Here is a 10,465-nt window from a genome sequence, read left to right on the forward strand (position 1 = left end):
TTTTTACCTGTGAGTGGGTATGAGAAGTTAAATCTGCAGAACACAGGTAGGCAGTTTTTTAAAGCCACTTAAGTATGCTCTCATCAAACTAAATTGAATCCAAATAATATGGTTTTAATTGGAAAAGGTCTGCATAAAATAAAACCCAGGTGTCTCTCCCAGGTGAAGGCTTCAGTTTCTGATTAGAATAGAGCATTTCTCGTGACAGCAATGTTTTCAAAGTCCTTGAATTGTTTTAAAAACACGCATTTTTTTAATTCCTTCAGTGTTCTGCCATAATTTTTTTCCTCCCTTTCTTCTGTTGCAGTGGAACATATCACTCCAGAGATGAAAGCACAGACAGTGGACTTAGCATGAGCAGTTACAGCGTACCCAGAACCCCCGATGACTTCCTGAACAGTGTTGATGAGATGGATACAGGTCTGTTTTTGTGTACATCTTTTCCAAATACACTTGTCCATTTGCAATGGATACAAGCAACTCTGAGAAGCTGTGATACTTTTTGCGTTGTTTTTCTGCCTTCTATTTCTGTAATAGAAATATTATGGTTAGATTTGGGAAAAACATATTTGTAATCAGCTCTATTGGGAGGATGGGGATTGCTCATCAATAATACTGCTCCTGTTGTTATGGAATTTGAGTGTCCATTTGCTTTTTAAAGTGATATTGTTTGTTCAGAGCTAAGAATAATACCTCATCCAGTGTTGCTAATACTGCCCCAAAACAATATTTGACTCAGTATTGTATTTTTCCTTTAAGTGTAAAAATTAAAATATGCTAAATGACATCAAAGATCTGTGGAGATTTGGGTCAGTAGGTGAAAATGTTGAAACAAGGCACGTTCTTTGTACGTCTGCATGCAGCCAAGTCATCTTTGGGTTTTGTGATGGATTTCTATGAATCATGTTGCTTGCATGATGCAAGAAATACAGGACTTACCTTTAACCAGTTGTCCTGATAAATTCTGGGTTTGGTACGTCCAGTATAATAAATATCCCTCTTGCTTTGCGTTATAACTAGGTGACAGTATCAGCCAAAGTAACATCCCATCCCATCAGAACCGTTTTCCAGACTACCTTGAAGCCATTCCAGGGACAAATGTGGACCTTGGTACACTGGAAGGAGATGGGATGAATATAGAAGGAGAAGAACTGATGCCAAGTCTGCAAGAGGCTTTGAGCTCTGACATCCTCAATGACATGGAGTCTGTCTTGGCAGCCACCAAGCTAGATAAAGAGAGTTTTCTTACTTGGTTATAGGGGCCTCAGGGAGACTGAATTCTAAATCTGTGAAGGATCTAAGGAGAATAGGACATCTGTATCTGAAGTTCAGAACAAGCCAGTGTGGCACACTTTGGCTTGTGTTCAGACAAAGTAAATGAACAAATATTCAACAAGATTATTTCGTTTTGCTCTTCCTTGTCCATCGCTGCTGTTATATATTGCTGACTTTTTTCCACAGTTGACTCTGAAGAACAGACATCTTCTTGATCTTTTTCTATTGCTGTTGCAACTACTGTTCAAGGGGGGTAGGGAGGGATGATGAGCCTATTTGGATGACGAATGCCATTCCTTTTGTCCTAGTGTGCGCTTCCATATCATTTTATCTAAGTACTCAGATTTGAGAGTTAACTTCTGCATGTCACTGCTTGTAGTTTGCTCAGCTAGTTGTCTCCTGCTGCCTGTGGCAAGTGGTAAAACATGATATACTGGGGTGACAAGCCAAAAATGATGTATCTGGTCAAAAAAGTCAATACTGATTTGGAGATACGACTTAAAGGAGGGCTGAAGACTGTTTGGCATTAAGTGTTTCTACTAGTAGCTCTTTCATTAGTCACAAAGTGCTCTTGTTCATATTTTATGTTATAGTAAATCATGAGTCATTTTACATAGAAACATATATGAACTTTGATTGTTGCCACATATTCTAGCCTAACTTTTGTTTGTCAAAAGTAGTTTGATTATTTTTGTTAGTTGGTTTACCTGTAGCTGTAGGATGGGAATTATAGGTGTTCTTTTTTTAAAAAATAGTGAAATCTAAGGGGTTTTTTTCTGATTTCACATAGTCTTATTTAAATCTGAAATGTCTGCTTTTTTTATACTTAAAACATGCCTATTGTAGCCTGATAAGCTAGTGAGTACATAAACCAGTATGTTTTGCCTGTAACTTTTTTATTTTTTTTAAAGGCTAGGTTTGAATGTAATCATTAGAATTCATGACCAGTGGCTTATTTTTCATGTTTTCATGCAAGATTTTGAACTAGAATCCAATTACAGCAATGTAAAAGTTAGAATCCTGTGTCATATATACGATTTTAAAATGCATTTTAAAGTAGCAGAAACCATTTTAAAATGACAGATGTAACTAATCTCTCTTCTGGTTTTCAGTTTTGATATCTAAATGAATTTAGATTTTAAAATCCTTTTATAAGAAAAAAAATTATAAGAATATTTTCTTAAGTGAGCATGGAAAAAGTCTGAACTATTAATCTCACTCTGAGTTGCAATGAAAAGGCTAGAACACCAAAAAGAAAAAATCCTCAAGAAAAACTCCGAAGTGTAATAGTTATCAAATTCTGTTTGGTGAAAAATAAGCCCTGGACACTATATGTAGAAGAATGTAAAGATATGTGTTAGATGGTGACATGAGCAGGTAATGAAGTGTATATTAGTAGTAGAGCTTAGCATGGGGTAGAGGTGAATATGAATTATCTTTTATTTTAACAGGAGAAGACATATCACTAAGTTGTCTGCAGGAGTTGACACAGTTTCCAAAGAGTATTTCTAAATGAACAAAATGAGCATGAATCAAACTGTCAGTATAAGCTATGAAGTTTTGTGGGGCTTCTTTTTTCTGATGAAAAATAGTGTCACCAATTAACACCGCTATAATTAAGGGCCTGTCACCATTCTCGGCATGACCCTTTATTTTCAAGGTGTGTAACATGACTATAAAGATACTGTAAGCATGAAACTTGTTTTTTAAAAAAGTCTCAGCTAGTAGGGACTTCTGGGGAGAGATTTTTAGGGTTTTTTGTTTTGTGGTTGTTGTTTTTTAAAAAAAACTGATTATTTTTCAAGTTAGGAATGAAACAGCAAAACAAAGCAAAAAACCCCATGTTATTATTATCATCATTTGGACTTTTTTAATGCTTCAGAAATAGTTCTGGTTTAGGATAATGTAAAGAATGGAAACTCTGAACCAAGTCGCATTTTAAAAACTGAAGCAGCAGAGGCAGAGATTTGAAATTTGCCACTATAAATGTACCTTTACTACTTTATATAAGGATACTAGTGTTTGAAATACACAAAATTGTTTGTGGCTTGTTACGGAAAACAGGCAGGTTTTAAAATACCAGTTTTCAAGGTGGATCCACAGCGACAAATACATTCTGCTACACCGATAATTCAGTGATTAATAGGCCACTTATATTGTGCAATGACACAGTAGCTCCTAAAGCAGTGTATTGTGTCCAAGATAGGGATTTTAGTAGCATTTTTACAATTTCATTATGATTACTTCTCTCTTCTTCCCTTCAGGAGAAAAAGACACTAAGTTGTTATAACTTGAATGGTCTGACATAAAACCACAACAGCAAGGAAATTCGGAGTAGATTCCATTTCAGTTGTCTTCCACAGTCGTATCCAGGTATAACAGCACGTACGATGCACTGAGTGCAAGCTCCTGGTGTGCTGTACCTCGCTGCAGCAGGGAGGAGTACAGAACAAATTTTTTTTCCTTGCTTTTGGGTGTTTGTCACAGCTTTATTATTTGACTGTTTCCTTCTCATTGTAGAAACACTAAATGGCTTATACTGTATTTGGGTAGCACTGCTTAGGGTAGATACTGACAAACTGGGAATCCTTGAACTGCTCTAACATTAATTCTGTTTTGTGATACTTTATTTTAATTGATTTTAATACATTTCCGTTCTCATTCATTAGGAAACATACCATAGAGATGCTGTACTGTTGGCAGTCAATGTTAATTTGGTTTGTTTTTTTTAATTCTGCAAATGAATTGCTTAATGAAGTGGTTAAAATTGTTTGAAACGCAGAAGTGTTTTGGGTAGTATTTTATACTGATGTATATATTGAAACAGAAATCATTGTAATAATTGTAATAGCTTTTAGTTATAAATACACTACATGGAGACAGACAGGGCTGTACAGTACTGTGCTGTTCAACACTTGGGCAGGGCTACTGCTTGGAAATAGGTTGCAGTGTCAGTAAACCATATGGATCAAATATTGTACCATTCAGTGTTGGCGCTCACCAATGCAAAAGGAGAAGAGACAATTTCAACATGATTAACACTACATAGCTTTCACACATCTGGCAAATTAGTACTAAAGTGACCTTTTCACTTACAAGCATGTTTTTTATACAAATTAACAGGTGTGCCTGTGTAAAATAATTTTTCTGTATCTTCAAAAAAGTACTCTCCGCATTTAGAATGTTGTATGTTAGAGAATTCTTAAATGCACCCTTGTCAAAAATTATATATATTAGTTACCAATGTTACTTTTAGATATGAGCATGACTGTAAGTTAGGTACTTAAGTACGTTCTGTTACATTATTTTTCTTTATGTAATACTTTTTCAGTTGTTTTATTTGGTATAAATATATACTTTGTGCTTAAACATCTTTGTTTGTTTTTAACATTCAGTAGTATGTAAAGATGCTGATTTCCTCCAGTAAGATGGATGCATTGAATTGTTGGAATTCTTACTGTATTATGTCTGTTCTCGTCTCTCTTCTCACAGCTTTTGTAGTCGTAAACTCCAGTGCCGCAAACATTGTGCACAAGTTCACGTAAGACAAAGGAGTCCCACTGAAGTCAGTGAAGGCTTGACATTAACGTGTGCATCTGTGTTTGCAATAATGAAGAGACAGTGACTCTACTGAGCCTCATACGGTTTGTGTAAAAACAGTAATTGCATATGGCACTATAGTGAGAGCTGGTAACAGAACGTCTGTTATCTGTGCTATAAGAAAGCATCCACTTTTTGCAGATGTGCTTGCAATGTTCAGGATCTTCCCATATAGCAGATACCTTTTTTTTTTTTTTGCTAATTTGTGGCAGACTATCAATAAAGACACACTATTTTCATTTCCATGTTCTGACTTATGAATTGTGCAATATGTCATGACATAGCTTAGAAGAGTGAAGATTTGAGTTTAAAAAATTTTAACAAGATTCATTCTGTAAAACAAATTCTGAAAGGTGTTTTGGGTTTTTTTATGTAATGCAATTCATGATGGCAGAAGTCCTACACTGCATTTTAGCAGTTCCAAAGTTGTTACTATTCAGCAGTGAAATGCCTGAACCCTGTGAAATTCAGTGCAGCTGTGTGTGTTTTCAGAGGTAAAGGTCCAAGGCTCAGTGCTTCTATCAGTTTGTCTTTTATTCGTGAGTTCATAGCTGGGTTTAGTCACTCGGATCCTTTAAATTTAAACCTAACATCACACCTTGCACCTGGGAGTAGAAAGCCAGCGCCAGGACATGACAAGGCACCACTTTTGTTTGCTGATACCATTCTCTCCCATTTACAAGGTGGTGACATATTGCAGTAGTTGAAGTATGAGTGACCTTCTGAGGCAGCCCTAAGTAGCCTGGATTACAGCACAGCAGGATGTCTGCTCCAGGTGCTCCAGGCTCACTTGGCAACTCTTTTTGAAATATTTTCAACACTTAATCAAAAATAAGAAGTAGTGGTTTCAGTAAGCCAGAAGCAGTATGCTTCCAAGGAAGCTTTAAATCTTCCCTATGCTAACGTTCAAGTTATCACCAAAAAAGCATTTTTTTTCACCTCGGTTCATTAACAAAATAATTATTTGAGATCAGGCTATGATCTGTGAAGCACCTCCTGTTCTGCAGGTTTATTCGGAGATAAAGTGGGGCCATTGATTTTATTTACAGCGTCAGCATCCATAGTTTATATGTTCCTGCTTAAGAATAAATGTGTGCTTCTTGCCCCTTGGCGTAATGACTTATTATTGCTAACAATAGTTATCCTCAGCCTCTAAATTTAGATTTCATCAAAGCAGGAAGACATCTGTACTACAGGAAGACATCTGTACAGCATGAAAAATCTTTGCTGACATGAAATGGTAAAACCAACACTAAGTGAAGAACCAAATTGTCTTTAGGATATTGGGTAGAGCTTTGTACCATCTGCCATATCCAGTACTAAAAGTCTCTTAAACAAAAAAGCCAGTATGTTTTTATCTAAAGTAAAAGAATTGAGGAAGCATGTTGAATAAGAAACCTATGAATACCAATACATCTGACAAAGTTGCCTAGTGGGTTTTGTGGAAAACTCATGATTTTTACTTTTCATGACATACTCCTCTCTTTAATGCAGAGGTGGTAACAGTGAATGCTACAGATGTAGGCTGTTACTGCCTTGTATTATTTTCTCTATATGAGAGTGAAGTAGGTCACTCTGATTATGGTATTTTTTTATATTGAAGTGTCTTGTATTAGAACATGAGAGACAAAGTAATTTTGTTGGTTTTTCCTGTTTTTTTATTTATTAGCAAGTGATTAAAAAAAAAGTCAAGAGCAGCCCAAGAGGCTTTTCTTCAGTGTTATGCGGTGACAAAATGGAGCTTCATAAAAATGTAATGTTGTATCTCACCTGAAATGCCCTTCCTCCTTCTCCCTTTCTGAGCTACTCCAGTGGTTTTAAAATGATCTACTGTATTTACCATCTGTGAGCTTTGCTTGCCTAACACCTAAAGACCGGGGTCGTAGCACTGGGTGCTGTTCATCCTCTGAAGGGAGCAGAGTTCCTCCTCTCCAGAATGCAGCTGTCCACCTGTTTGATGTCTGTAAAGTAATGTCAGTCTGACCCCAAACGTGCTGCCCAGCCACTGTTACAGGACGGTTATTGGCAAGCACAATTTTTTGAACAGTGGTGGATTCCTGTTCTGGTTCGACTTCCCAGGGACTGGAAAAGTCCAGCTCTTGATTACTTTGAATTCTGCAGCTGGCTGTCATAGCAAGGGCATGGAGTCCTCCCCACACCAGTCCCACCGTGCCTGCTGGAAGACTCCCAACCAGCACTTCAACTTGACATTAAGTGTTGGGGTTTTTTTGAAGCTGACAGTTTTATTCGGTCTTACACTCATAGTTTCATTGTAGGCGTACAAATACAGTTGTCTCAGCTCTCTTGCCTGACAGGTGGCCCATTTCAGACTTCACTAAGGGCTACAATCCCTTCGCACCAATCATCCACTGTTGAAAAGTGTGTACCAGAGGCCTCTGAGAGGTCCAGCTGTAATTCTGGACTTTCAAAAGTCTACAGTTAAAACAAGATAGTGGTTGTGTTGAGTGTATTACATGTCCCCAGACCCATGCTTCTAAGAAATCGTATGATTTAGGTGGTGATATCTCACAGCAAATGGCAGTAGCCAAGATACCTTCTGGTTAGACCTGTGGGCTGCAGGCTGCAAGGGACTATGGATGTCTGTGGAGACCAACAAGTTGCAGGTGATAGCAAAGCCTGTTGGGCAGCCTTGCACATTCTGTACAGGAGAGTACAGAGTACCCTGCTGCTGCTGAGAAATGTTTCAGTGCTGACAAAAGGTGATGGCTGCTGGGCTTGTTATGACTGCTGCTGCTGTGGCCTGTGCCTGCCACCACCCTCATCCCTGCCCACAGGTGATTCTAACAACTGCTTTAAAACCCTAGCTTTTAGATTTGTATACACCACAATGTAAAACTGTGTGACTTCCTTTGTGTTTTAATTTTGGTTTTTCGCTGAAGAGATAACCCTCCTTTTAAAGGCTTTTGCTCCTGTAAAAAGCCTTTCAGGATCCTTCTGGAATGCAAGATTAAAATAGCCTTTTGAATATGAAGTAGTGTTCAGGGAAAGCTGAGCTTATGGTGAGAAATACCCCAGAGTTTTTCCCTAAAAGCCTGTTTATTGTTAGACACTGAAACATGTACCTGGTTCCAGTTCAAAATAGCAAGGGAGAGGAGATCATTCCTCTTGACATTCTCTGCATTCTTACTCAAGTAGCAAGGAGTTTGACCTACAAGCCTTTAACTCGGTCCTTTGAGGTGCTTGAATTAAATTTGGTAATCTTTACTGTGGATATAGATTCCTCTAAGAATTATCTGAATGTGATACACACCACCAGATCACTGAGAAAGAGAAATTTCTCTTTGCCACTTAGTGGCAAGAATGCTAGAAAACCTCTCAGTCAAACACTAATACTGGTGTCAGAGTTCCTTGTGTCCCTGTGCTAGCCCTGGCTGGGAAAATAAGCTGGTTTTACATGAGAATCCAGGACTGCAGTAAGGCTTAGGTTCCTTACAACTGTGATCTCTGTTGGTGAAGTTTACTGTTGTGATTGCTGGATTTTGATTTATCATCGCCTTGAAAATAAAGTAGTGAAGTCTGATGAGGTCCATGAATGCAGGAAGGAAGCAGCTCCGTGCTGCTGCATGAGGCCAGAGCTGCTCAGCTGCTTTTAGAAATGTCTCACATCCAATGGAGGGAAGACATCCAATGGACTTCTCTCTTTGTGGCAACTGGCTTCGCATTTGCTTGCATTTTATTTTTAACATCACTAACATCTAACAGATGGCCACGTTATTGAAGTGAGTGTGTTGGTGACACGTGAAACCAACAATAAAGATGTTTTTTAACATGCAGTCAGGTACGCTAGAGCTGGGTATACGTTGCCCTGGGTAAGAAGGGCTCCCACCTTGTAGTGGCACGTCTGACTTTCTGCCTAGCCTTTAAGTGAGGGATTTTGACATTTCACAGGAAAACTGTGGCATGGTTTTACTTGTGTCCTGGGAACACTGAAATGTTAATGTTCACAAAATGCTTTGAGGCTAAAGCAGTATTTAAGTCCTTCCTATTAATTCATTCTCAAATTGTGCTATTTTGAGGGTCTTTTACTGAGTGGCATCACCACAGAGGAATATAATTTTTACAAAGTAATACAAGGTACACCTCTGATCCTACTAGCTTAAACCCACAAAACCATTACAGAAAGGTAATGTGTAAGTGAATATCAAATTACAGTTTTCCCTAGCATGTAGACACTCGGTAGGGTGGGCTGTTTCAGGTTAGCCCTGCTCTGCTTGCTCACCACTTAACTTGAATTACCTTGTATTTATTGGAAGATAAGCATGCACACATGCCACTGTCACATTAATGTGCAGCACTTCCTCCTTCTCTGAAAACTTTTGTGTCCAAGTTCTTAGATTTTTAGCTATTTTTCAGATTCAGCTTTCCTGTTGAGCTTTATGTAGCCTTCTTTCTGGGAAGCCAAAGTACTCTTAGGTGTAAAAGTATATTGATTAACTAGGAGCATGAGGGTGAAAAAATCTTGCATCATTATATGTATATATGCATAGTGTAATGCTGTATGCACTTCTCTGTGTGTCTATATATAGACATACTATATATAAACACTAATTTCCTGCCTAAAGACAACCCAGGTTCTCATGAGCATTATATTTGGTCTAGGCTCATAAGGAAAAAAAAAAACACAACAGAAGTGCCATCCCAGTTATAAAGTCCGTATGGTTGTTGCTTATTTTTAAATCTTCAGGTTTTTAGGTGCGATGTAGGAGTATTTTAAACACAAACTCAAAAATGAGTAATGGGAGAAAACATGAATGCACATGTTATTCAGCTATGCTGCCTCTCAAGAAACCAGCTTCAAGTAGTTATAGCACCCATATGTAAGTTAATGTAGCTTTTGGGGACTTAAAGGCACCTTGAACAAAAAAAACAAACCCTCAAAACAAAACCCCAAAACTAGAGGAGTGGGGTAAAAGAGGGTGGGATGTCAGTCACTCACCTCCTGTGAGAGTGCATTTGTTGCTTTTAATCTGGGACAGGAGGGCAAGTTGGCTTCAGATAAGATTTGTCTACACTGAAGTTTACCTTTAATACATAATCTGTGCTGTAGCATTTCAGTATATGCACATTCTGTAACTGTGTAGTCATATTTGTGCATGCACAAACACAGAGCTGTCAGACTGAGAACTGGTACATTATGGAGCAAAATGTTTACTTATGGTAGGGATTAAAGCCCTAATGGGTGCCTAAAACAGCAAAGTGCCATGGTTCACTGTTACATAGCACATATGATGCTACTTGCTGAAGTTACTCTTCTTAAATAGAGATTAGGTTGGTTTTGGCCTAATTCCCCATCCCCAAGATCCCATGACAGTTGCTGGGGTTTCTTTTGTTTTTGAAGATTTAAGCTGCCTCCATGGGTGGGCCTAGAATGTTTTAAAATGTATTAACATGTGGATTTATTCCACACTTTGAGTATAACTATTTCTGTGCCACAGCTCTTGCTGCTAGGTATTTCTTTGGTGGAAGAGTAGCACTGGAACACAAGATGACAAGCTGATGCCCAGGCATTTGAAGCAGATTCAGGGTGCTTTTGAAGTCAGAAGTCTTTGACCTTGGGTTTTGAACCAGC

At 38.2% G+C, this 10,465-nt stretch overlaps 1 protein-coding gene across 1 annotated transcript; it reads left to right on the forward strand.

The window, feature by feature from the left end:
• Window positions 1-307: 307 nt before the first annotated feature.
• LOC104540628 (yorkie homolog) lies at window positions 308-2,264 on the forward strand (the record flags this gene model as incomplete). The annotated part of the gene is made up of 2 exons (XM_010184482.1): window positions 308-420; window positions 1,021-2,264. Coding segments are annotated over 2 exons (352 nt in total), but the record flags the coding sequence as incomplete, so codon positions are not given.
• Window positions 2,265-10,465: the final 8,201 nt, after the last annotated feature.

The sequence above is a fragment of the Mesitornis unicolor genome, unplaced genomic scaffold (assembly GCF_000695765.1).
Source record: "Mesitornis unicolor isolate BGI_N332 unplaced genomic scaffold, ASM69576v1 scaffold51555, whole genome shotgun sequence".
NCBI lineage: Eukaryota > Metazoa > Chordata > Aves > Mesitornithiformes > Mesitornithidae > Mesitornis > Mesitornis unicolor.